Source organism: Leuciscus leuciscus (assembly GCF_965113295.1).
Source record: "Leuciscus leuciscus genome assembly, chromosome: 25".
Lineage (NCBI taxonomy): Eukaryota > Metazoa > Chordata > Actinopteri > Cypriniformes > Leuciscidae > Leuciscus > Leuciscus leuciscus.
The window spans coordinates 30,286,217-30,312,275 of record NC_138724.1 but is presented as its reverse complement, the minus strand read 5'-3'; the positions used below and the strand labels follow the sequence as shown (position 1 = coordinate 30,312,275).

General features: G+C 38.5%; 1 protein-coding gene across 1 annotated transcript in view; it reads right to left on the bottom strand.

The window, feature by feature from the left end:
* nell2a (neural EGFL like 2a) overlaps positions 1-26,059 on the bottom strand; it is a 123,395-nt gene that overhangs the window by 35,278 nt on the left and 62,058 nt on the right. Inside the window, exons 13-15 of the mRNA XM_082160652.1 lie at positions 19,208-19,333; positions 4,583-4,705; positions 3,632-3,727 (exon numbers count right to left, since the gene is read on the bottom strand). Of these exons, the coding sequence (XP_082016778.1) occupies positions 3,632-3,727; positions 4,583-4,705; positions 19,208-19,333 (345 nt within the window). The remainder of the gene's footprint in view (positions 1-3,631; positions 3,728-4,582; positions 4,706-19,207; positions 19,334-26,059) is intronic.

Here is a 26,059-nt window from a genome sequence, read left to right as displayed (position 1 = left end):
TATGGTGTGGGGTTGTTTGGTGGAGGGGGGGTTATGGTGTGGGGTTGTTTGGTGGAGGGGGGGTTATGGTGTGGGGTTGTTTGGTGGAGGGGGGTTATGGTGTGGGGTTGTTTGGTGGAGGGGGGGTTATGGTGTGGGGTTGTTTGGTGGAGGGGGGGTTATGGTGTGGGGTTGTTTGGTGGAGGGGGGGTTATGGTGTGGGGTTGTTTGGTGGAGGGGGGGTTATGTTGTGGGGTTGTTTGGTGAAAGAGGGGGGTTATGGTGTGGGGTTGTTTGGTGGAGGGTGGGGGGAGGGTGGGGGGGGGGGGGTTATGGTGTGGGGTTGTTTTTCAAGGCTCTGCCTCTTAGTTCCAGTGAAAGGAACTCTTAATGCTTCAGCATACCAAGACATTTTGGACAATTTCATGCTCCCAACTTTGTGGGAACAGTTTGGGGATGTTCCTGTTCCAGCATGACTGCGCTCCAGTGCACAAAGCAGGTCCATAAACACATGGATGAGGAGTTTGGTGTGGAGGAACTGGACTGTCCTGCACAGAGTCCTGACCTCAACCCCATAGAACAGCTTTGGGATGAATTAGAGCGGAGACTGAGAGCCAGGCCTTGTCTGTCTGTCTGTCTATCTGTCTGTCTGTCTGTCTATCTGCCTGTCTGTCTGTCTGTCTGTCTATCTGTCTGCCTGTCTTTCTGTCTGTCTGTCTGTCTGTCTATCTATCTGTCTGCCTGTCTGTCTATCTATCTGTCTGTCTGTCTGTCTGTCTGCCTGTCTGTCTATCTGTCTGTCTGTCTACATGTCTGTCTGTCTGTCTATCTATCTATCTATCTATCTATCTATCTATCTATCTATCTATCTATCTGTCTGTCTGTCTGTCTGTCTGTCTGCCTGTCTGTCTGCCTACCTGTCTGTCTGTCTGTCTGTCTGTCTGTCTGTCTGTCTGTCTGCCTGCCTGCCTGGCTGTCTATCTGTCTGTCTACCTGTCTGTCTGTCTGTCTGTCTGTCTGCCTGTCTGTCTATCTATCTATCTGTCTGCCTGCCTGCCTGTCTGTCTGTCTGCCTGTCTATCTGTCTGTCTGTCTGTCTGTCTGTCTGTCTGTCTGTCTATCTGTCTGTCTGTCTGTCTGTCTGTCTGTCTGCCTGTCTTTCTGTCTGTCTGTCTGTCTGTCTGGCTATCTGTCTGTCTACCTGTCTGTCTGTCTGTCTGCCTGTCTGTCTATCTATCTATCTGTCTGCCTGCCTGCCTGTCTGTCTGTCTGCCTGTCTATCTGTCTGTCTGTCTGTCTGTCTGTCTGTCTGTCTATCTGTCTGTCTGTCTGTCTGTCTGTCTGCCTGTCTTTCTGTCTGTCTGTCTGTCTGTCTGTCTGTCTGTCTGTCTGCCTGTCTGTATGTCTGTCTGTCTGTCTGTCTGTCTGTCTGTCTGTCTATCTATCTATCTATCTATCTATCTATCTATCTATCTATCTGTCTGTCTGTCTGTCTGTCTGCCTGTCTTTCTGTCTGTCTATCTGTCTGTCCGCTTGTTCATTTGCATTGAAGCAATAGTAAAGATTAAAAAGCATTTGGTTAACAGAAAAGACATTGTTATTTTCCAACATCCTAAAAAAATTATGTTCTTTGTCCTGTATTGATCTGTCCACCTACAACATTTATGGTGAAACGGAGGAGGATGAAATAGGAAGGGAGGAGATGCTGGACGACAGGATTTTGTTTGAATAAGAAATTAATGTATGAAATCAAATCCAAATGTCTGTCTATCCATCAATCTATCAATCTATCAATCTATCTATCTATCTATCTATCTATCTATCCATCAATCTATCAATCTATCAATCTATCTATCTATCTATCTATCTATCTATCTATCTATCTGTCTGTCTGTCTGTAAGGTTCAAAGCTTTTAAACTTTTTTTCTAGACTAGGCTTTCAAAACATTTGCATTGACAAACTTTGCTTTTTTAGTTAAAATGTGAAAATTTTACAGAATATAACGATTTCTATTATTTGAAATTTATTTTACTGTTACTTCCCTGCTGTGTCTCATGGCTTAATAGAGTTGACATGACAATATTCACAATATAACACAACCTCTCGTGTTTTGATTTTATGAAACAGTTCGGTTACATGAACTTTGTAAGACCTTTTGCTTCAAGGGTCTCTGGTGGTTTGTGAAAAATTGTTAAATACGATTCCAACATCAATGTGGGAGAAAAAAAACTAACTCATCCGCTTCATTCCATCTCGTATCCTCTAGGAGAAAGCGAACAGAAGATTCTGAAAGAAAAGCCATTTGATTTTAATCAAAGGCCAGAGTGAGGGCATCTCGTAAAAATGCCCTTTATATGGGGATCGATGGGTTGAGACGTGCGCTGTGTGTCTCATTGGATTCGTTCGGTTCGTCTGCTGTGTGAAACCGTCCAGAAACGGGCAACATCTGCTGGAAATTGCTCACGCGGGACTAGCGCATCAAAACACAATGCTAATCTACGACACAAAGCAAAAGTCGCTGCACGTTTCCACTGAGAGTTTCGTCTCGTGTTTTCATTAAAACATGTAATCTGTCTCCGTCCAGCTCAGAAGTGGAGCGACGGAGAGCTGTGGTCTCACCCAGGGGCTCAATAACAACAGAACCCGGTAAACAAACGCGAGCCGACGGCGGGTGTGAGGGAACGAGCAGACATGATCAACGCACAGATGGTGGACGCGTTTCCCTTTAGCTGTAGGAGGAACTGATGCTCTATTTAGTAAACTAAACAAAGCTTGAGGCCTAAATTAAGACGAGACAAACAAGTGTGTGTACAGGAGACATAATCTTTTTTTTTTTAAACAGAAGAAGAGCAAGTATATAAAGGGAAGACTCGCTCAAACTAGTCTAGATGAGGAAGAACATGCTATTAGATATAACACAGGTTAAGCTGATTGTTTAGTTGATGTTGAGCAACATCACAAACTACAACTTTTCATCTGTAATTAGGATCAGACAAAAATAGAGAATAATATATATATATTAGTGCTGGGCAACGATTAATCGCATCCAAAAGTTTGTGTTTACATAATATATGTGTGTGTACTGTGTATAATTATTTAGTATTTATAAATACACACATATGCATGTATATATTTAATAAATATTTTTATGTATATATACTGTATATATATATTTATACATCATTTATATTATGTGTAATTATAAATATTTTATATATAAATAACACATTTTCTTAAATATATACATGCAAGTGTGTGTATTTACAGATTCAAATTAATTATACACAGGACACATACATAAATTATGTAAACACGTTGTGTATTATGTAAGTGTGTGTGTGTGTATCTGCGTGTGAGTGTGTGTGTGTGTGTGTGTGTGTGTGTGTGTGTGTGTGTGTGTTTATACAGAGAACACTTCTTGTTGAATTTCCAGCAAAAGTAACTATATACACTATTACTATGATATAGCTCAGCTTCACTCTTCCTCCCACAGCAAACAGCCGCAATCAAGCACTCTTCTTCAAAACTGCAATTTACACACTCACACATTGTTCGCAACGAGATGAAAGAGTCCTCAGCCGAGCTGGAGGAGCTGAGAGAGGCGTTGGAAAGCACTGGAGATCAGAAAGAGGCGTTAGGAGTGAATCTTACCGATCTCGCAGTTCTGCCCGCTGAAGCCCTGCGGACACACACAGATGTTCGGAGACACGCAGGAGCCGCCGTTGAGACAGCGTCCGTCGCAGAGCGCTGAGGGTCAGAGAGAGGACACACACAGGTGAGACAGGTCTTGTGACGGGGTGAGAGTGAGACGGGTCATGTGACGGGGTGAGACGGGTCTTGTGACCAGGTGATACGGGTCATGTGACGGGATGAGAGTGAGACGGGACACGTGATGGGGTGAGACAGGACATGTGACCGTGTGAGACGGGTCATTGACGGGATGAGAGTGAAACGGGTCACGTGACGGGGTGAGAGTGAAACGGGTCATGTGACGGGGTGAGACGGGTCATTGACGGGATGAGAGTGAAACGGGTCACGTGACGGGGTGAGACGGGACATGTGACAGGGTGAGAGTGAAACGGGTCATGTGACCGGGGTGAGAGTGAGACGGGTCATGTGACTGGGGTGAGAGTGAGACGGGTCAGGTGACAGGGTGAGACGGGTCATGTGACCAGGTGATACGGGTCATGTGACGGGGTGAGAGTGAGACGAGTCACGTGACGGGTCATGTGACAGGGTAAGATTGAGACAGATCACATGACCGGGGTGAGAGTGAGACGGGTCACGTGACTGGGGTGAGAGTGAGACGGGTCATGTGACGGGGTGAAAGTGAGACGGGTCACGTGACTGGGGTGAGAGTGAGACGGGTCACGTGATGGGATGAAACGGGTCACGTGACTGGGGTGAGAGTGAGACGGGTCATGTGACGGTGAGAGTGAGACGGGTCACGTGACTGGGGCGAGAGTGAGACTGGTCATGTGACAGGGGTGAGAGTGAGACAGGGTCACGTGACTAGGGCGAGAGTGAGACGGGTCATGTGACGGGGTGAAAGTGAGACGGGTCACATGACCGGGTGAGGTGGCAGATGGAAGACTGTCTCACCTCTGCAGGTGGTGCCGTTGCCGGTGTATCCGGGTTTGCAGGAGCAGCTGTGGCCGCCGACGGTGTTGAAACACAGAGCGTTTTCATCGCAGCTGTGCTGCCCGGACACACACTCATCGTGCTCTAGAGAGGGAGATCAGATCATAACTGTGTGAGTGTGTGTGTGTGTGTGTGTGTGTGTGTGTGTGTGTGTGAGTGTGTATTCATCGCAGCTGTGCTGCCCGGACACACACTCATCGTGCTCTAGAGAGGGAGATCAGAGATCAGATCATAACTGTGTGAGTGTGTGCGTGTGTGTGCGTGTGTGTGCGTGTGTGTGCGCGTGTGTGTGTGTGTGAGTGTGCATTCATCGCAGCTGTGCTGCCCGGACACACACTCATCGTGCTCTAGAAAGGGAGATCAGAGATCAGATCATAACTGTGTGTGTGTGTGTGTGTGTGTGTGTGTGTGTGTGTGCGTGTGTGTGTGTGTGTGTGCGTGTGTGTGTGTGTGTGTGTGTGCGTGTGTGTGAGTGTGTATTCATCACAGCTGTGCTGCCCGGACACACACTCATCGTGCTCTAGAGAGGGAGATCAGAGGTCAGATCATAACTGTGTGTGTGTGTGTGTGTGTGTGTGTGTGTGAGTGTGTATTCATCGCAGCTGTGCTGCCTGGACACACACTCATCGTGCTCTAGATGGGGAAATCAGAGATCAGATCATAACTCACTCATCAGCCAGATTATTCTGAAGAAAATAATGTATTTCTTTTTCAGCTGATGACATCACAGCTTAGAAAAATGTGTTCTCAAAACATTCTGCTAACTTTCCTATGGTAAATAAATAAAAAAGGTACTGACTTTTCTCTCAGAATCTTGCAATTCTGAGAAAAAAAATCTGAATTGTGAAATATAAACTTGCCATTCTGACTTTATCTCTCGCAATTCTGAGTAAATTTTATCGCATTTATATCAAAACTCGCAAATATAAAGCCAGAATTGCGAGTTTGTATCTGAAATTTTGACAATAACTCTCAATTGCAATTTTATTTCTCGCAATTCTGACAAAATTTTTTCACAATTCTGACTTAATTTTTTCACAATTCCGAGTTAATATCAAAACTCGCAAATATAAAGTCATAATTGTGAGTTTCTCCGAATTTAGACTTTATAACTCTCAATTGCGAGTTTATATCGGTCAATTCTGAATTTATATTTCTCGTAATTCTGACATTATTTCGTGCAATTTTGACGTAATTTTTTTTTGCAATTCCACGTTTATATAAAAATTCGCAAGAATTTCAAATGTGCAAATATAAAGTTAGAATTGCAGGTTTTTAATCTCAGAATTTAGACTTTGTAACTCTCAATTGCAAGTTTATATCTGGCAATTCTGATTGAATTTTTACGCAATACCGATTTTATATCAAAACTCGCAAATATAAAGTCAGAATTGCAAGTTTTTTTCTGGGAATTCCCAAATACGAGTTTCTATCTCGCAGTTCCAAGAAAAAAAAGAGTCTGAATTGTGAGATAGAAAGTCACAATGACCTTTTTCTCTCTTTTTTTATTTTTTATTCCAGGGTGGAAAAATGCTTCCATACATTCCCTTTCATAAATATCTCTGAACGTTCAAAGCATTCCGTTTTTTTAAGTGTTGTATTCGTTAGAGAAAACATTAAGGGAACAGAAAAACGTTCAGAAAAACGCTCCATGAACAATGTATATACGTTTTGATTATTGAAGACCAGATAACTTTGAACGAAAGTTTTACTACCGTTACTCGTTTATTCATAACTTTAAGAGAACCGTGTCTGAACGTTTCCTGTTAGCTGGGATCAAACCATCTTTATATAGAGATGCTTTTTCTTAAGGATAAAATCTGTAATTTTTCATTAAATATTTTTCAGCACGAGCTGAAGATGGCAGAAATCTGCAGACGTGACTCTTTCCTTCTGCCCTCTAACTGACCTTGAGCGGACACTGAGATCTGTATCCATGAGGGATTGTGGGATACATTCATCTCTGAGACCGGCTGAGATTTCATAAAATCCTCCAGCAAACACACTCCCGGCGGAAATAAACACAAATAAGGGAATAATTACAGGTCGTGTGCATGTGATTCAGGGAGGAAACACAGTGGCAGAAGCTGGTAAGCCGTTTTCCTTGAGCATTTCACATCTTTACATTTCTCACATTTGGTGATTTGAAAACATAAATAATTATTTCTATTAAAAAACATGTAGTTGTGGTCCATGCATCTGGATATAGACCTTTACATATCATCACTAGACTTGCTGGTGGAAAAATGACACTTTAAGAAATCATCGACTTTTAAAAGCAATTAGTACTGATATAATCAATCATTCAGTGTCCATAAAAGTAAATCCATATCCTTTTACATGAAACATCAATAGATCAGAAGTGTCTTTTCAATGATCGGCCTCACATTGAGAGACTCCTGTTTCAAGGCTTGTTTATATGAATGGGTCTTCAGAGAGTAAGATCTGAGATTCTTGTGCTTATAAAATGTATATTGAAATAGAATTAATGAAATTACCCTCAAAACTGCACAGAAAACCGTGTGAAAAGAGGGTCCAAAATGTAGTTTTTGCCAGTCAATGATGGATCATGTACTGGCCGTGAAACCTTATTTTATTTTTTATTTGTTAATTTATTTGTTTTCTTTTCCTTTTTTATTTATAAAGACAGTGTGAGAAGAAAAGGATGCAATTATCATTTAATTATTTGCTTAATTATTCTTTACTCTAATTTAAAAAAAAATTATTTTCTTTATTTTTTTAAAGGGACTGTATGAAAAGAAAAGGCAACAAATTTGTATTTATGTATTTATGTGTTTTTAGGCTGAAGGTAAATCCAGGCTCCATCTCTTTCCCAAGACACGTGAAATTCATCAGATTCTTCAAATTCAGTAGATGTTTGTATATCTAATTTAAATCACTACCATAATTTGCAACAGAATATCCTCATATATTTCCATCTAAACCTCATTATCTTGCGGTTCCTAATATATTTCCGTCCAGCTAGCGAGTGACCAGTGAAAGCCAGTTTTTATTGACATTTGGCTCTTGGCGAGTGTTAATTTTAGACCCTGTGTGGAAGCATCTCACAGGTGTGATAGAAAATTATATTTTTATTGCATAAAATGCCTTCAGAGCTGTCATAATTCCTCTAATTAATATAAAATCAGAAAGGAAACGAACACTGGCTTCATGTCAAAGAGGGCTGCCAACATTTCCCATCATTACTATATTCAGCAGAGCCAAGAACCGCATGAATAAATAAATCACCATCCCATATGCCTGCTTTATATTTATTAAAGTGGTCAAATCATAAAAAAGAGATGCAAGAGTTCGATATTACAAACATACTGTAACTTTTAGAACTTCCTCTCGAGTCTAAAAAAGCATGTTTAGAATATAAATTCAGCTCTTATATTAATATTTATTACTGCCAAAAAATGATGTTCTTCCTCAGTATTTCTGTCTTGTTTTCCAGTACAAATATCTAAACATTCTTAAATGAAGATACATTTACCGGAGAAGCAAAACCTCTTCTGAACATTTTCTGACTCCATTGGCAGATATTTGTTCCTGTTTTAAGCACTTAATTTTGATTTTTTTTTTTCAGTAAACAAGACTTAATATCTGTAGACATTTTGCGTCTCAAGTAAGTGTATCTTGATTTAAGAATGTTTAGATATTTGTACTGAAAAATGAGACAAAAATAGTTTTCTGCAGTGCATTTGTTGTCTAAAGCAGCACAACGACACTTTGTTCATCTCGAATCCGGCCTGAAACCCGTCAATGTCGTTCACCAAGTGTCTTGAGTTTCTTCATGCAAACTGGAAATGACAGTCTCAATCCCAAAGAGATGAATGCAGCAGACTGCATTAAGAGACACACACACACACACACACACACACACACGCAGACAGGCCCAGACATGCATTGTGCTGTTGTCTATCACAGCGATGCTGAGCGGCACAGAACTGAGATGTCAGATGAGAGGATTATCTCAAGGTCACCGGCGTCACACCTGCAGGACGATCACATCGGGAAACACTCCTGCGCTTCTGTCATTCATGCAGCAGGCGGATAAACAATCAATTATGTACAGGCGGTCACCAGGGACGCCTCAGTTCTCTGTGCAGAGACTGCGCAAAAATCATGCTCTTCCTCAGTATTTCCGTCACATGCCGTTTTTGCACGAAATAAGAACAAAGACTTTTCAAATTACACTACCAGTCTCTTCTGCTCACCAAGGCTGCTTTTATTTGATTAAAATTACACAAAAAAAAAAAAAAATTATTCCAGTGTAAATCAGCTGTTTTCTATGTGAATATATAGTAAAGTGTAATTTATTCCTGTGATCAAAGCTGAATGTTCAGCATCATTACTCCAGTCTTCAGTGTCACATGATCCTTCACAAATCACTCTAATATGATGATTTGATGCTCAAGAAACATTTATGATTATTATCAATGTTGAAAACAGTTATTTATATTTTTATTTCAGGATTCTTTGATGAATAGAAAGTTCATAAGAACAGCATTTATCTGAAATAGTAAGATTTTGTAACATTAAACACTATTAAAATCAGCTTTGACCACAGGAATAAATTACGTTTTAAAATATATTAAAATAGAAAACAGTTATTATAAGGTTTTTTTCTTTCTTTTTTTTTTTAATTATCAGATAAATGCAGCCTTGGTGAGCAGAAGAGACTTCTTTTAAAAACATGAAAAATCTTACGGATCCCAAACTTCTGACTGGTGGTGTATGTATGTATCAGCTGTAATGCACTTATCCAAATAACAAAAGCAGTCAAGAGTTTTAATGACTTTTTAGATTTGCAGTAATCTGCAAAGGAGTGTAAAATATGTTCAAAATACTCAATTTAATGTCAAATAACTCTACATGAGCACAAATTCTTAAGCTTTTTTTCACAAAGTCTGTACTTTTCTGTTTCAAAGTGGATGTAGTAAAACAAACATGTATTGTCTGCTGTCACTGGCCTTGAAATCAGGATTAAATAATGTCAAACATGTGAAAATGGGCTGAGAATTGAACATCTGGCTCAGAGATTCACATCTTTGTGGCAGTTTTTCTGCTGATTAAGTGATTACATGAGACATCTTCACCCTAAATAGTTGTCAAAACCAAAAATGCTACAAAATGCACATCATATTTTGTGAGAAAGAGACGAGCTAAAGCAAAACAGCCACTATTATTTGAATCGGCATCCCAAAATCAGAACTTCATGTAGAAAATATGATGCAGGGCAGTGAAATCGGCAGCAAACGTGAGCTTTATGCAGAAGAAAGCCCATCTGAAGACGTCTGCATGGGTTGCACGCTCACAAGCTGAAGTCGTCGTCTGCTCTGTTATGTCATGCACAAAAGTGTCAGGCGACGTGATTGGCGTTTTAAAGATGTGGCGAGCCAGCAGGGGGCCACCCGGCTTAAAATGGAAGAAAACAAAACAAGAATTACAGCCGCTTCGCATTTATCAGACTTGGCAATTACTGATGATGCCTCAAAAACACGTCCTGCGCTTTCAAACGCACTGAAAAGCCTCACGTAGGGACGTTTCATGAAAAGACGCCGCAAATGAAGGTTGAGCTCGGGAAATGTCAATCGGGCCTTCAAATGGCTTTTGATTTGCTGTGATGGAGCTGACAGCATGATTTCATATTATGGCTTATTCTGCTTTGATGCTGGTTGACCTAGTTATTCCAGTTAAACTAGTTAGGAATTACAGCCGCTATGGTGTTATTGGTTAAACTAGTTAAAGGGATAGTTCAATAAAAAATAAAAAAATTCTGTCCTCGTTTACTCACCCTCAAGTTGTTCCAAACATTATAAATGTCTTTGTTCTGCTGAATACTAAGGAAGATATTTTGAAGAATGTTGGTAACCAAACAGATCTCGTGCTGTTATCGGTTAAACTAATGAAGAACTTTTGTTGGAAGCCTTGTTATCGGTTGAACTAGTTAAGGACTTTTGTTGGAAGTGCTGTTATCGGTTGAACTAGTTAAGGACTTTTGTTGGAAGTGCTGTTATCGGTTGAACTAGTTAAGAACTTTTGCTGGAAGCCTTGTTTTCGGTCAAACTAGTTAAGAACTGTTGGAAGTGTTATCGTCAACAAAAACTTTAAGATTTAAAAATATTTCTGTTAACTGAAAAAAAGAATGAAACTGAATGAAAATATAAAAATTATAAAAATTAGATGAGGAAAAAAATATTAAATGAAAATTAGAAATGTTGCCTTAGCAACTAACTGAAATAAGTTTAGGTTGAAGTATTAAAATTACTAACTGAATTGAAGATGAAAATTTTATTAAAAAATAATAAAAAATCAAATACAAGGACAAGAGCACGTAAAATTACTTAGAATTAAACTAAAATTAAATGAAAATTTAAATGCTATCTCAAGATATTATATATATATATATATAGTATATAAAGTAGTATATAATAGTATATAAATAATACTAAAATAATGCATGATAAACATCCCTTAAAAAACCTACACTTACTTGAGAATAATGCAAAACATGTTTTGTAAAAAAAATGTTTTCAGACAATATATCTTGAATTAAGTTTATTTTGTTTACCCTTTTGGCAACTAGTTGTTTTTTCTTGTTTTGAGCATAAATCTAATAAACTGTTGTGAGGTTTATGCATTTGCCAAAAGGCTTAGAAAAAGAAAACTGAATTCAAGATATAATATTTGAAAACAAGTCTTAATATCTTACAACATTTTGCTATATATTTAGTTACAAAAATATGATAAATAAATAAATACAAATAAATAATCCAACAAAAAATATGATAAATAAATAATGTTTATTTATATATCTCTGGAATATATTTGACTGAAAATGAGACAAAAATACCGCTGATTTTTAGGCAGCGCAAGATGTTGAATGGATCTTTATGATTTGCGTGAGCTGCTCTACGAGTCTCTAACCTTCATTTAACCCCATTAAAGCAGCAAAACGTTCGGTTATAAAGATTCCCCTCCAACTATAAGTGATGCTCGTTTTTATTCACCTCAAAGGGTGTGAAATTTGGGTCTGAATGAAACGCGCTCAATCAAAAGGTGAAGTCACGGCCGATGCAGCACAGCTCTTGAACTCAAAAATGAGGGTTTTCATTTCCCATAATCCCGCTGCCGCTGCCCAGACAAAACCACATTCACACGGAGAGATGGTGGAGGCCTCTGTCCACGACTTCTCCGCGGGAATGAACAGAATCCAGGAGTCGGGATATGTATGAGGCGAGATACAGGACAGGAGAATGGACTTGTGGTACAGAACTGCCAGCGGCTACTTTGAATTGGTCCTTTCTAATCCACGGAAGTGAAGAATGGACACACACACACACCGGTGTGGAGTCAGCCGATTCTGCTATCTCAGATAACACCTTTCTTACACTCCGCAGGGAAGACTAATAACAGAGCCAGAGATTACGGGGCTAATCGTTGGGTGCATTGGAAACACTCGAGGGCCACAAACACACACACACACACACACAGAGGAGAGGAAAGAACATCTCTTGTTTCTACTAGACAGCAATGAGATTAAATGGAGTGCAAGAAGAGACTTTTGCTTAAAGGAACAGTTCACCCGAATTCATATGAATATAGAAAACATCTTCTTTTGTGTTTCACAGCAGAAAGAAAGTCACACAGGTTTGGAAGAGTACAGTAAATTATCATTTGATGACTTTATGTATCTGATTTCAGGATATAAATTTGATGCACGGACTGAGGAAGAACATAATGTTTTGCAGATTGTCATTTAGTCTTCTGAAAGTCTCAATGAAAGACCGACATTTGAGCAGGAGAAAGAGTGGATGATGCGCCAGTGCTACATTTTTCTAAATGTCATAATCATTTGTTAACAAACAAGTTTTCATTACTTCAATTATCTCATTGTTTCTGCATTAAATTATTGCTTTGTTTAAATTAAAAAATATTTAGCTAACTGTGATTTTGTATGTACATTTCTGAAATGCATAACTTAGACAGTTTCCTCTGATAACAGATCACTCTAAATTGTAATGTGGACTCATGCATTTTCTGTAAAGCTGCTTTGAAACGATGTGTATTGTGAAAAGCGCTATACAAATAAATATGAATTGAATTGAAAATGTAAATGTCAGCAAGACCAGTGATTAACTGAATGCAACATAAGTCGCTTCAGACCAAAAGCATCTGCCAAATGCATAAATGCAGCTGTTAAACGGACACTGTTCATTTCGATAATCACAGACTTCATCACTAGTGCAGTTTATAAGTACATAAACACTTCAAATTCAAGCCTAGCTAACAGATGAGTTTGTTTAACGCTTCGTAACTCCAGCTAGCGCATCAGCGCTCCGTTAGCAGAAACTGCAAGCTCAGTCGTAAAGCCAGTGGCCATCTGCACACGACCAATCAAACATTCATCAATATAGTTTTTCCAAGAACAAACCGCTGTGCTCTGCATTTCACAACTAATTACCTTCTCTATGGAGAAAGCGTTAGACTTATCAGGGTCGACGCAGGTCTGGATTAACCGTGTGTGAAGTGTGTTTGTGTGCGGTCTTTGAGGACGAGGAAATCCTCTCTCTTGGGTTCCCGTCTTAAGCAAACAGGAGTGCCGGAGCTATTAATTACAGCACCTGTGGCGTTATTACGAGGGAACTTCATTTTGCAGTCTCCTCAAAGCTGCAACACATGAGATGTTCTGCGTTTGAGGGTTGAGAGCGAATCCATCTCATTAAAAATCGCACGCTTGCAGCCAAACATACGGGCGGCCTTTGAATACATTGTGCCGTACGTACTCATTGGGTTTATATTCTCGTTTTTCATAAAGTCGAGCTTAAAAAGAAGGGAATGAAATTAAAGTAGTGCTGGGACGAGCAGAGGAGAACTTGGCAGAGAGAAGTGGAGCCTGGCTCCAGTTCGCCTTGAAACAATAGAATCCGCAAGGACAGAGAAACCAATACAGACGTACGAATATTCCCAGAATATCTTCCAAAGCAGCTTTTTACATAATGAAACACCCTGGCAACACAAAACTAGGGAAAATAGTCTTTTATTCACATGCATCAAATGAAATTGCAATCTGTTTGCTTTTGATTTGCTGTGCTGGAGCTGACAGCTTGAGTTCACATTATGGTTTATCCTGCTTTGATGCTGGTTGACCTAGGAAGTTATTCTGGTTAAACTACTTAGGAACTACAGCTGCTCCGGTGTTATTGGTTAAACTAATTATGGATTTTTGTCGCAGGCTGTGTTATCGGTTAAACTAGTTAAGATCTTTCGTTGGAAGCGGTGATATTGGTTAAACTAGTTAAGATCTTTGGTTGGAAGCATTGTTATCGGTTAAACTAGTTCAGATCTTTTGTTGGAAGCGGTGTTATCGGTTAAACTAGTTAAGATCTTTGGTTGGAAGCGGTGTTATTGGTTAAACTAGTTAAGATCTTTTGTTGGAAGCGGTGATATTGGTTAAACTAGTTAAGATCTTTGGTTGGAAGCATTGTTATCGGTTAAACTAGTTAAGATCTTTCGTTGGAAGCGATGTTATTGGTTAAACTAGTTAAGATCTTTCGTTGGAAGTGGTGTTATTGGTTAAACTAGTTAAGACCTTTGGTTGGAAGCGGTGTTATCGGTTAAACTAGTTAAGATATTTGGTTGGAAGCGATGTTATTGGTTAAACTAGTTAAGATCTTTTGTTGGAAGCGATGTTATTGGTTAAACTAGTTAAGATCTTTCGTTGGAAGAGGTGTTATTGGTTAAACTAGTTAAGACCTTTGGTTGGAAGCGGTGTTATCGGTTAAACTAGTTAAGATATTTGGTTGGAAGCGATGTTATTGGTTAAACTAGTTAAGATCTTTTGTTGGAAGCGGTGTTATCTGTAAAACTAGTTAAGATCTTTTGTTGGAAGCGTTGTTATCAGTTAAACTAGTTAAGATCTTTCGTTGGAAGCGATGTTATCGGTTAAACTAGTTAAGATATTTGATTGGAAGCGGTGTTATTGGTTAAACTAGTTAAGATCTTTTGTTGGAAGCGATGTTATTGGTTAAACTAGTTAAGATCTTTCGTTGGAAGCGGTGTTATCGGTTAAACTAGTTAAGATCTTTTGTTGGAAGCGGTGTTATCGGTTAAACTAGTTAAGATCTTTTGTTGGAAGCGGTGTTATTGGTTAAACTAGTTAAGATGTTTGGTTGGAAGCGATGTTATTGAGCTACATATTTTGAGCTATTTTTAAACATTCTCAGTGGTCTTTAAATGATGATTATGCCGTTTTTAGCCAAAATCACAAAACCTGTGCCATTTTCTGGGACTTCGCTTCAGCAGAGCGGCAGTAGCTCATTAGCAATTCGCCTCTGCATTGTGGGCGTTCATCCATTCATCTCTCACAGCAACATGTTTTGGTAAAGCATGAACGCTAATACCAATATCTCTTCTCTTAGCATTGCAACCCGCTACCGCACATAGGTGTTGATCTGCCATCGTCTTCTCTACTCCTCAGAACCTGAGCGGGCGGGGCGGAGGGGAGTATGAGCTTGTGGCCCCGCCCAGTGGAGTTACTAGGTCACAACTCCAGTCTATTTTAGCCGGCATTTTAGCGTCTGCTACTGATTCACAGCCATTTAAATGCAGAAATACTCAGAAATACAACTTTGAGCTTATTTTTCTCAAGATATGTCCTCTAACATCAGAAAAATGCCACAAGAACATGTTAACACCTAGAAAAACATGATTTTCATCGGAGTGGGTCTTTAAGATCTTTTGTTGGAAGCGGTGTTATCGGTTAAACTAGTTAAGATCTTTTGTTGGAAGCATTGTTATCAGTTAAACTAGTTAAGATCTTTCGTTGGAAGCGGTGTTATTGGTTAAACTAGTTAAGATATTTGGTTGGAAGCGATTTTATTAGTTAAACTAGTTAAGATCTTTCGTTGGAAGCAGTGTTATTGGTTAAACTAGTTAAGATCTTTCGTTGGAAGCGGTGTTATTGGTTAAACTAGTTAAGATATTTGGTTGGAAGCGAATTTATTAGTTAAGCTAGTTAAGATCTTTCGTTGGAAGCGGTGTTATTGGTTAAACTAGTTAAGATCTTTTGTTGGAAGCGATGTTATTGGTTAAACTAGTTAAGATCTTTCGTTGGAAGCGGTGTTATTGGTTAAACTAGTCAAGATCTTTTGTTGGAAGCGGTGTTATCGGTTAAACTAGTTATGATCTTTTGTTGGAAGCGGTGTTATCGGTTAAACTAGTTAAGATCTTTTGTTGGAAGCGGAGTTATCGGTTAAACTAGTTAAGATCTTTTGTTGGAAGCGATGTTATCGGTTAAACTGGTTGGAAGCGGTGTTATCGGTTAAACTAGTTAAGATCTTTGATTGGAAGCGGTGTTATCAATTAAACTAGTTAAGGACTTTAGTTGGAAGCGGTGTTATCGGTTAAACTAGTTAAGGACTTTAGTTGGAAGCGGTGTTATCGTGGATGGTGTTGACATAGAACTTGGCAGAGCGTAGCGGATTCTGGCACCAGTTCGCTTTGAAACAATAGAATCTGCAAGGACAGAGAAACCAATACAGATGAGTGAATATACCCAGAATATCTTCCAAAGCAGCTTTTTACATAATGAAACACCCTGGCAACACAAAACTGGGAAAATAGTATTTTATTTACATGCAATCTGTTTGACTGAGCGTCCTGATGCAGCCATTTCGTCAATGGTGTGTTTTTTGGGACAGGAGTATCAGTTTGTCTGACCAGTGTCAGACGGGTTCATTATTTATGATGCATTTGGTACATGCTTTTATCCAAAATATTTAATTGTGCATCCAAGGTACATTTGTCCTCACATTCCCTGCGACCTTGATTCAATTCTTGGCACAATTCTCTAGCAGGCTGCCGCTTCTGTTTAGTGCTGCTAAAGGTGCAGGTATAAAAACATAGCAGCTTTAAGTGCTTGTCAGCATGTTACTATATCGTTGCTAGGGTATTCTGGGTGGTTGCTAGGGCATCGATATGCGGTTGATGGGGATATCATCTTGTAATATTCTTGTTTTGAATGCTTACAAGGGCATTATTATGTTGCTGTTTCATTGCTAGGGTGTTCTTGGTGGTTGCTAGAACAATGCTAGGTTATTAACGTGTTGCTATATCATTTATAGGGTGGTCTGGGTGGTTGCTAGGGTGTTAATGTGTTTCTATATCATTAATAGGGTGGTTGCTAGGGTGTTAACGTGTTGCTATATCATTGATAGGGTGGTCTGGATTATTGCTAGGGTGTTAATGTGGTGCTATATCATTAATAGGGTGTTCTGGATGATTGCTAAGGCATTTATATGTGGTTGCAAGGGTGTAAATGTGTTGCAATCATTGTTAGGGTCAGCAATTCTAATTGCTAGTGTGACTGTCACAACTTTTTCCAAAAAGAGAGGAGAGTGGGGGGACGAGACAAAGGGTAAAAGATTGGTTGATATGTGTATTTTGTATAATGTCTGTATGTATTCCAGCAAAAAAATAATAATTCCCAACACTCCCCACGGATAATTTTTCATGCAAACAGGAAGTCCTGACATTTGGTAAGCACAAGCATGTGTCTCTGCTCTCTGACTCAACAAACCAATTTCAGGGTAAGCATCTTCCTGCAATTAAGAGCATGTATTCTCAGTGTGCTTCTATAAGGCGCTTTATGGACTTTTCCTTTCATAAGCAACAGCGTCGAGGGGTCTTGTATCTCTGCGCACACAGAGACTGTGATTACAGTAAGTCGACGTGAGGCTGACAAACGCTTGACTGTGACCAGAGAATCATTTCAGCAGGGAGTCAACTTAATCATACCAACTGATGGATTCTGGGAATGTCGGGCTCTTGTATCTCACAGACATTTTAATATCGATCCGTGCAAAAGAATGTAATCCATCTGTACTCTCATATTCATCTCTGGGGGGATGCAAGGAATTAAGCGCTGAAAGTGTTTATCAGTTTTGGTGAGAATACAGAGCGGCGCTTTGGGACGCTCTCCACCGCAGTCGATCAATAATTCCACGGAGGAGAGAGATACAGTGCGTGCGGCACTATAAATGCTGTTTTTATTTTCAGAGACTGTTTAAAACCTTGAAGGACATGGAGCACTTCATGTTGCACAAAGATGAATCTAGACTATCATAATAAAGACATTTTTCTGTGTGCACAAAGGCTCCAAACGCCTCCTGAACTTTATCATACTGCAGTTTTTTTTATGTACAACTGAGAGACGCTGTGCTTGAATGAACCTAATTGGCTGGGCTCTGTATTAATTTGATGTATTATAATGAAACAGGAAGTACAGGAGTCCCAATAATCCATAAACCGAAATGATATAAGATGTCTAAAAGCACACACTTTCTGTAACCACTGGGCAATTAGTGGAAGAGCAACAGTAAACACTATAAAATAATTCCAACGATGATAGTCCATATTGAAACTGGAAATATGAAGTGACTGGTTGACTCTCAGGGTTCAGATTCGCTGTTTCAGCAGCAAAAACACCAGCAGGGCACATCCTCTATGTCAGCATATCATGCTGTATTCTTTTGGCAAGATACCTGTGACAACCTGCGAGGAGCTACTAGAAATAATACTGCAAAGTTTAATACTCATTTATATTGATTTATTATTGATTGACAGCCTGCATTTAGTCTATAGAGAACATTTATGTGCAGTGACACGACAATGAATAATTAAACTATTAAAGAAATTCATATTACATTTATTTTCACTGAATTTAATATATCCAGTATATATTATAGAATATATATATATATATATATAACTATTTAACATATAACTACATAACAAGTACGTACAATATAAAAAAATAATTTAAATGTTTCACTGAATAAATAAAATAATTAATTCTAATAAAAATACTATATATACATATAAATACTATATTTAAATCATTAAAATATTAAATAAATACTTTTAGTAAACATTTAAATAAACATGACTACATAAGACTATATATATATACTCCAACTATTTAAGTCATTAAAATATATTTTTTATGTTGGTTTAAACAATTAAACTAATTCTCATTAACAAATTATTTATATAAAAATCCAACTATTTAAGTAATTGAAATATATATTTTTTTTTTTAAATGTTGTTTAAACTAATTCATTCTCATTACGAATTTTTTTCAGTGTATCTGTGAATGTTAAGTCAAATTATGCATTTTGCACTATAACTTAACACTTTGTTTTGGCCTGTGATTGGTTAGTTTGCCTTGACTCCCTATCATGTAATTGGTCGAGTCTCAGTGCTGTGACAATTTTATTTATCTAATAGAACAGGTAAATGAATAGAATTAGAAGCCTGCAACAGCACAAATACCATGATTGAAATTGATTAGGCCTGGGTTGCAGGTTGCAGGATTCAAGTGCTTCCTCTCCGTTTGTGTATTTGTGTAATGAGACAAAACAAAATACTTCATTGTGATTGATTGGCATCATCTCATGTGGATAGTGTGATTAAATGTTTCTGGGATCCTCAAGCGTTTAACCAGCCGCTGTATCAAAGGTGAATTTGATGACATTGATGATGAACATGTGAAGGCCGAGATTGATTTGACTTTCTCACCTGTACAGGAGTAATCATCGATACGGATGAATCCGGTGTGGCAGATGCACATGAAGGAGCCGGCGGTGTTCACACACTGTGTGTTCTCGCGGCAGTAGTGCCTCCCCTCCACACACTCGTCGATATCTGCACAAACACAGCGGATCAGAAGAGGAGTCAAGACTTCAGCATGATCGAAACGCTGCTCGCTTGAAGCCGCCAGTCAAACACGTTTACCATGATGGGGCCCAGATATCAAATATTTACCAGATATTCAATAATTGCCACGGCAAGTATATTTATATAGCACATTTCATACGCAATGGTAATTCAAAGAGCTTTACATAAAAAGGATTTTAAAAAGAATCATAAAAGTGCATAAGACATAAAAATTACAAAAAAGTAAGAAATATATATATTTTTTTTTATTCTAAACAAATAAAAGCATAAAATTTTCAAAATAATCATAAAGGATGAATAAGAAATAAAATAAAAACATTAAAATGTATTAAAAAAATACTAAATGTATTAAAAACTAATAAAAAGAAAAGATTATTTAAAGAGTTTTGCATAAAATATTATTTAAAAATAATCATAAAAGTTGTATAAGAAATGAAAAGTAAGAAATAAAAGATTGATTAAAAATTTTAATTATTAAAAATAAATAAAATAAATGATATACAATGTGCTTTAAATAAAAAGAATTTAAAATAATCATAAGAAATAAAAGTAACAACAAAAAGTAAAAAAAGAACTTGATTAAAAATTAATATAAAAATTAATTAAAAAATAAATAAATGAAATGATCATTCAAAAGTGCTTTACAGAAAAATTTACTTAAAAATAATCATAAAAGATCCATAAAAATAACAATAAAAAGTAAGAAAAATTGATTAAAATAAAATGTATTAAAAAACAAATGAATAGAAAAGAATACACTGATTTTTACTCAGAAGTTGCTAGTAAATTTCACAAATAATTACAATGGCAACTAACATTGAATTAAATGTGAAATTTTTAATTACAGTATTTTCTTGTAAAACGGTTTCCAATAATTTTTATTTACAACATAAAATGATAGTGCATATTTGCAATATTTTCAGAAGCAAAGATTTTAATGCCACTTTCACACACGTGACTTTTTATATATATTAACGTCTCTGAATTCAAAATGCTTAAAGATTTCAGAAGTTTGAATCATTTCTGTGAATCAGTTGTTTTGATTCCATCAATTGTTTGTTTCAGTGAATCAGTTCGATTAGTTTGCGTTAAAACTATAAAACAGCGTGTGCAACATGCTCGTTAGTTTTATCAAGATTTTTCAAGTTTAACACTTTACATTAAACACCTTGAATCTATCTGGCAACATTGGCTGCTTATATATTTGAAATTATGTATTTTTCATCTGAATGGAAAAGGCTGCTTTTATTTATTCATCAAGTTAACAACCCGCCATTCTTTAAATTAAAATGACTGAAAGATGTGCAAAAATCAAGGACTTTTGTCCTGGATTCAAGAGTCCGTATTATGAATTCTGTGACTTTTTAAAAGGCATTATGCGCCACTAGGGGAAGATGAAATCCTTGACATTTCTGGGAAAAGTTTGGAGGAAACGGAGGGCAGAGTGATCGCCCTGCTCATGTGTCATGACTCCTTGAATTTATCGCAGCCAGATCAAATAAAAGGTATTAAATCAAATCTCATAGACTTACAGATCTAATAAAAAGCCTTATGAATTTTCACCAGCCGAACTGCTGCATTTGTGATGAATTCAGAGTGGCTTTATGGCTCAGGACTTCAAATGAAACTTTAACCCGATTTACTTCGAACTTGCGTCCTTCAGCATAACCTCAGCTGCTTCTCTTCTGTAACTCGTTTAGTTAAAGAACCTCCTCTGTTATATCAAGGAATAACCAGGAATTATCATCCCACAGTAACGAAAGAACTCGCATGCATTGCCTACAAAACACACACGCCTGAATCAAACAACCTTTACTCAACTCTAACTGTTATAGGTCAGTAACTTTATTTAGACTAGTTAGACTAGTTTTTCTCTAGTTTTTACCAACCTTGATACCAGTACCTTTGCATGCCAGGGTTATTATAAAAAAAATATTTTTGCTGTTTTAAATAAAATAAATATTAACTCAAATGAAACTAAATATTAAAATAAACTTAAACATATTTTATTTCAGCTAATTACCAAAGTTAAATTTAAAGTTATTTTTAGTGCTTCAACAAACTTATTTCACTTTATGGCAAAAAGTTATAATTTTCTTTTAGTTTAAGTTTTTCAACTAATATTTATTGTTTTATTTTATTTCAGCATCATTCCAACTAACATACATGTTTTTATTTTAAGGTATGTTTTTTAAGTTTAAATTTTGATACATCGGTGTTTTACCAGATGAGAAGTTTATTAATGAGAAGTTTATTTATGTATAATCTTATTACTCTTTTAATTAATTGTAACTGTATCCACTGTGTGTCCGACTGATTGCACTGCATTCCTCCTTTTGATTCTAAACTGAACTCAAATGGCACTGAGAATTGGAGACAAACATAAATTACTTAATAGGGGAACTTGAGAGATGAAGCCATGCTGATGACCTGGGCCTGTCGTGGAGTAGTGTGTTTGATGTGTAATTAAACTTGAGGTTCTGTGGGGTGCGGAATGGAATGATTCCATTCCTAAAGCTTCAGAATAAATGTTTTTTTTTTCTTTTGTTCATCACTGATGGCTGTGGTCTATAGAGTGTCTTCACTCCTGATTTCCTTTTGTTCATCACTGATGACTGTGGTCTATAGAGCGTCTTCACTCCTGTTTTCCTTTTGTTCATCACTGATGACTGTCGTCTATAGAGCGTCTTCACTCCTGTTTTCCTTTTGTTCATCACTGATGACTGTGGTCTATAGAGCGTCTTCACTCCTGATTTCCTTTTGTTCATCTGTGACTACGTTTACATGCAGCCAATAACCCGTTCAAAACCGGGATATTAGCAATAACCCGGTCGCGCACGGCCATGTAAACACCGGCAAAAACCCGGATATGCTCATATCCCGGTTTTTAAAAACCCGGATATTATCCCTGGGGTACCCCTTTTCTAACCCGAATATTTGGTCATGTAAACGCGTATCGGCATATCCCCATCAAAAGGAACATTGATTTTTGTTCTGCGCATGTTCTATTCGCAAGGAATATTGGTCTTTTGAGTAGAGACGACGCATACAAAAACTCGCGTGCAGTATACCGGAAGTAAACAAGAAGTAGAGGTAAACATGGCGAGACGCAGCACAGCACCAGACTTTTGGAGCGAGGAGGAAAGCGCAAACAAAGGCGATCGCTGTCTGCCCCGAACTATTCATTATCCGCGTGCTGCTGCTGTTGTTGTTGCCTTTGGATACAGGAAGAAGAATCGGAAATGACGCACATTGCGTCTTAACGTTGTCCGTACGTCCAGACGCTAACCGTGCGTCGCCGTTTACATCGGGATATTGCCAATTGATTACAAATTCCATGTACACAGGAGTAACTCTCTCTACTCACGCATGTAAACGGGTTATTCTGAATGTTTCAGAGACCCAAATAGTGACCTTAACCCGACCATAACCCGATATTTGACAGCATGTAAACATAGTCACTGATGGTTGTGGTCTATAGAGCGTCTTCACTCCTGATTTCCTTTTGTTCATCACTGATGACTGTGGTCTATAGAGCGTCTTCACTCCTGATTTCCTTTTGTTCATCACTGATGACTGTGGTCTATAGAGCGTCTTCACTCCTGATTTCCTTTTGTTCATCACTGATGACTGTGGTCTATAGAGCGTCTTCACTCCTGATTTCCTTTTGTTCATCACTGATGGTTGTGGTCTATAGAGAGTCTTCACTCCTGATTTCCTTTTGTTCATCACTGATGACTGTGGTCTATAGAGAGTCTTCACTCCTGATTTCCTTTTGTTCATCACTGATGACTGTGGTCTATAGAGAGTCTTCACTCCTGATTTCCTTTTGTTCATCACTGATGGTTGTGGTCTATAGAGCGTCTTCACTCCTGATTTCCTTTTGTTCATCACTGATGACTGTGGTCTATAGAGCGTCTTCACTCCTGTTTTCCTTTTGTTCATCACTGATGACTGTGGTCTATAGAGCGTCTTCACTCCTGATTTCCTTTTGTTCATCACTGATGACTGTGGTCTATAGAGCGTCTTCACTCCTGATTTCCTTTTGTTCATCACTGATGACTGTGGTCTATAGAGAGTCTTCACTCCTGATTTCCTTTTGTTCATCACTGATGGTTGTGGTCTATAGAGCGTCTTCACTCCTGATTTCCTTTTGTTCATCACTGATGACTGTGGTCTCTAGAGCGTCTTCACTCCTGTTTTCCTTTTGTTCATCACTGATGACTGTGGTCTATAGAGCGTCTTCACTCCTGATTTCCTTTTGTTCATCACTGATGACTGTGGTCTATAGAGCGTCTTCACTCCTGTTTTCCTTTTGTTCATCACTGATGGCTGTGGTCTACAGAGCGTCTTCACTCCTGTTTTCCTTTTGTTCATCACTGATGACCGTGGTCTATAGAGCGTCTTCACTCCTGATTTCCTTTTGTTCATCACTGATGACTGTCGTCTATCCGATTGTTAAGTCTGACGTCACACGTGACGTTTAGCCTTTTCCGGGTCCAAGCGCTCCTCTCGTCCAGAAATAACAATGGTGGAACCTGTACATTTATTTACGATCACGTCCTTCTTAGTGAGCCACCTTTGGCGGTCAAAAAGGGTTTAAATTCCTTTAACACCAACAGAGTGGTTAGTGTAGCTCATCACTCAGGTGGCATAATTAAGGGTAGAGTCCAGGCATCAATGAAAAAGAAGATTTACGAGGTTGAAGTGAGTTAGCTCGGGACACGGGACACAGCACTGCGGCATTGTAAAAACACTCAATAATAACCAAAACACTAGCGAAAGCGGTAGGTAGGTAGAGAGGACCTGGACTTTGGACCCGGAAAGAGTATTATCGGAGAGTGGTTACGTCACGACTTAACAACCGAATAGAGCGTCTTCACTCCTGATTTCCTTTTGTTCATCACTGATGACTGTGGTCTATAGAGCGTCTTCACTCCTGATTTCCTTTTGTTCATCACTGATGACTGTGGTCAATAGAGCATCTTCACTCCTGTTTTCCTTTTGTTCATTACTGATGACTGTCGTCTATAGAGCGTCTTCACTCCTGTTTTCCTTTTGTTCATCACTGATGACTGTCATCTATAGAGCATCTTCACTCCTGTTTTCCTTTTGTTCATCACTGATGACTGTGGTCTATAGAGAGTCTTCACTCCTGATTTCCTTTTGTTCATCGCTGATGGTTGTGGTCTATAGAGCGTCTTCACTCCTGATTTCCTTTTGTTCATCACTGATGACTGTGGTCTATAGAGAGTCTTCACTCCTGATTTCTTTTTGTTCATCACTGATGATTGTGGCCAAAAAGAGCGTCTTCACTCCGGTTTTCCTTTTGTTCATCACTGATGGTTGTGGCCAAAAAGAGCGTCTTCACTCCGGTTTTCCTTTTGTTCATCACTGATGGTTGTGGCTGATAGAGTGCATTTACTCTGGTTTTCCTCTTCATCACATTAGCATTGGAGGAGCCCGGGTTGAATGTGCCATCGTTTGTGTGAGAGATAACGAAATAGAAGGAAATCCATCTTCTTTTTGGGGTTTTTGTCCTGTGTTCTCCGCAGCGAAGGGAAATCAATCACAGCTAAGTGCTCATGAATCAGGGCTGACGGAGACACACGGTCTGCTTCAGAGTAAATGTGGACGAGGATCTTGACAGGAGTAAACAAGTCAGGCATGGAATAAACAGCCAAGATAAACTATCTAAGCCACGGTATTACAATCCATTAAACCAGAGCGTACGAACAGTGTGTCTGATGATAGTATCAGTAACCTAACAGTTCAAATATAGCATAGGCCAAATTAACTTCAAAATACACTATCAACCAGTGGTCGATTGATATTGTGTGTGTGTGTGTGTGTGTGTGTGTGTGTGTGTGTGTGTGTGTGTGTGTGTGTGTGTCTGCATGATAGGTGCAAGATTGTGAGATTAGCTGAAAAATTATATTTTAAAAGTTGATAAGCAGTGTATATATTGTGCTCCTTGAACTCTTAATCTCAAGATTATACGGGTAGTTGTATTTCATTGCTTGCATTTAGCAGTTTTTCAGCATTGACCGTGACCTATCAGAACAGATCTGCCATTTCGGGTCACGGCCCACCAGAGAAGCGCTGGTTTGTGTGTCATTTGGGCCAAGACGCCTTCATGCTGTGGGTGGCATTATGTGTTTTCTATCTGCCTTATTTTCCTCCTGCTGTCTCGCTCTATCTCTCAGCTCCAGTGCTGTCTGTCTGCCGGCGGGAAGATAACACACTGTGTGTGTGTGTGTGTGTGTGTGTGTGTGTATCTGTGTGTGTGTGTGTGTGCCTGACAGACCCAGTGCTAAAATAATAACCATTCACCTCCCACAGATCTGTGGCTGCCGTCCCAAACAAAGGTGCACCGCACTGAAACACACTCACACACACACACACACACACACACACACACACACACACACACACAAACACTCACACATCTGCACACTCACACACACTTACAAGCACACACTTAAACACACTTACACTCTCACAAACACACACACACACACAGTTACACACACAAACTCACAATTAGTTTAAATTCTGACTTAAAAGCCTTAATTATGAGATTAAAAAGTCAAAATTTACATTACATATCGAAATAATGACAAAAAGTTGAAATTATGATTAAAATTAACAATTGACAAGTTGACAATTGACAAGTAGACAAAAAGTCAATGA